This window comes from Olea europaea, unplaced genomic scaffold, assembly GCF_002742605.1.
Source record: "Olea europaea var. sylvestris unplaced genomic scaffold, O_europaea_v1 scaffold402, whole genome shotgun sequence".
In the NCBI taxonomy this organism is placed as follows: domain Eukaryota; kingdom Viridiplantae; phylum Streptophyta; class Magnoliopsida; order Lamiales; family Oleaceae; genus Olea; species Olea europaea.
In genome coordinates this window covers 47,974-49,702 of record NW_019259821.1, presented here as the reverse complement: position 1 = coordinate 49,702, position 1,729 = coordinate 47,974, and the positions used below count along the sequence as shown (strand labels likewise).

At 36.6% G+C, this 1,729-nt stretch overlaps 1 protein-coding gene across 1 annotated transcript in view; it reads right to left on the bottom strand.

Moving 5' to 3' along the window:
• LOC111387404 overlaps window positions 1-1,569 on the bottom strand; it is a 9,232-nt gene extending 7,663 nt beyond the window's left edge. Inside the window, exons 1-3 of the mRNA XM_023011955.1 lie at window positions 1,030-1,569; window positions 484-807; window positions 190-393 (exon numbers count right to left, since the gene is read on the bottom strand). Of these exons, the coding sequence (XP_022867723.1) occupies window positions 190-393; window positions 484-732 (453 nt within the window). The 5' untranslated portion in view covers window positions 733-807; window positions 1,030-1,569. The remainder of the gene's footprint in view (window positions 1-189; window positions 394-483; window positions 808-1,029) is intronic.
• Between the last annotated feature and the right edge of the window lie 160 nt (window positions 1,570-1,729).

Genomic DNA, 1,729 nt, shown 5'->3' with positions numbered 1-1,729 from the left:
GTTTCCAAATTTCCACATTTTCCTCTTGTATGTACAAGTAGGTTTTGCGTACAATTAAATAAAGGATGCTATTACTATATGATGATGAAAGTAATAAAACAAGATTTTGGACATCTACAATCATCCACTAGTATTGATAAACATTCACATATAATGTAGACTTATGGTAAAGCCACTGCAGAGAATTACCTGTTGAGTTAGAGATGCTACCAGAAGCAAAAGTGGGCATGATGCGTCCCAAAAGTTAATGGCTCCATTATCATGTCCTGTTATGTACAAGTTCCTAGCTGTAGAAAATGAACTAAAGTTGGTTGAGTTTGAGTTATTCCCTTCCTTCTGCCTTCTCTCAAATGGGAAAAGTGGCAGACTATTTTTCGCCAGCACAATGAAGTCCTACATTACAATAACATGGAAAACCATTTATTGGTCAACAATGATCTGATCGTGTCAAAATATGATAGTCATCAGTGATCTCATGTCTACCTCATCTCCAGAGTATGGCATACATGGATTATTCGTTACAAGTTTGGATACCGTGATCCTTGAATCCGAAAATGGTAGTTTCACTATAACCTCCTTCGGGAGTGATGGTGATGATTTTGTTTGACTCTGTATCAGGTATCTTTCGATTAAACTATCTTCATACGCGTAGACATGACCAGACTTTCCAAGCAAAAGAAGAGAGTCATATCTGTGCTTGTTTTGTCCAATGGAGCTTGAAACAATCCCCATATCAACACACAATTCTGGAAGCTGAAGCCCTAACTTAATTGTGCGAGATTCCGTTTGTTCATTCAGTAGAACAACCTGCAACATCACATTGATATTTCAGACAATAAACATTGATCTAAACTTAAATAAGCCAAGAGCATGCCATAAATAACACATCAATTTTTTGTAATTATCTATGAAAATATGCAGAAAAGCTCGTTCGTTGAGATCACAAAATCTAATATAGAATCATGAGTTTCTTTAGGAGGTGTGCAACTAATCTAGAAGCATGTATCATGGTCAAAATCAACTTAATACCTGCAACAAGTTTGCAGAAAGATGGTCAGAGGAGCCTAAAACATATAGTCGACCTGATTTTCCATCTATATCAACCCATTTTAAAGTAGATATTGGGATTTTATCCGCTCTATATCCAAGATTCAATTTACAAACAGGAGCACTTTGACCACTGCATAGTTCATTTTTAAAGGCCCGTTCAGTCTTTGAATTTAAGGGACATGGAACACTCCAGATGAATATATCTCCATTGCTGTATCCAACAACTACTTTACTTCCAATAGGACAAGCCCAACATGCTGCTGTTACTTTCTTTGTCTCGTGAGATAGAGATTGCAATGTGGTACCACCAGCTGTGAAAATGGCTTTGCTTTCTTGAATTGCCCATAATGTAATAACACCATCAGAATAGATAATAAGAACCCTGGAAACATATAAAAAGAATTATCAGGTTGCTACCATTTGAAGACGATAGTTATAGCAAACTAAAATAATGGATTGGCCAAGGAGAGAGATTGATCAGATCTGAGCTTGATGTGATGCAATCGGCTGAAGAAGAGAGGAGCCATGGAAGGATAAATTGTAAGACTTACAGTCGGGAAGCTCAAAAGCCAGGTCTTGATAAAAACTTTCTTTTGTTGGAAAGAGATCTACTTCAAAAACTCTCCTTTTTAATTTAGCATGTTGCCATAGGTATAACTCTAAAGGGATTATAATGTGA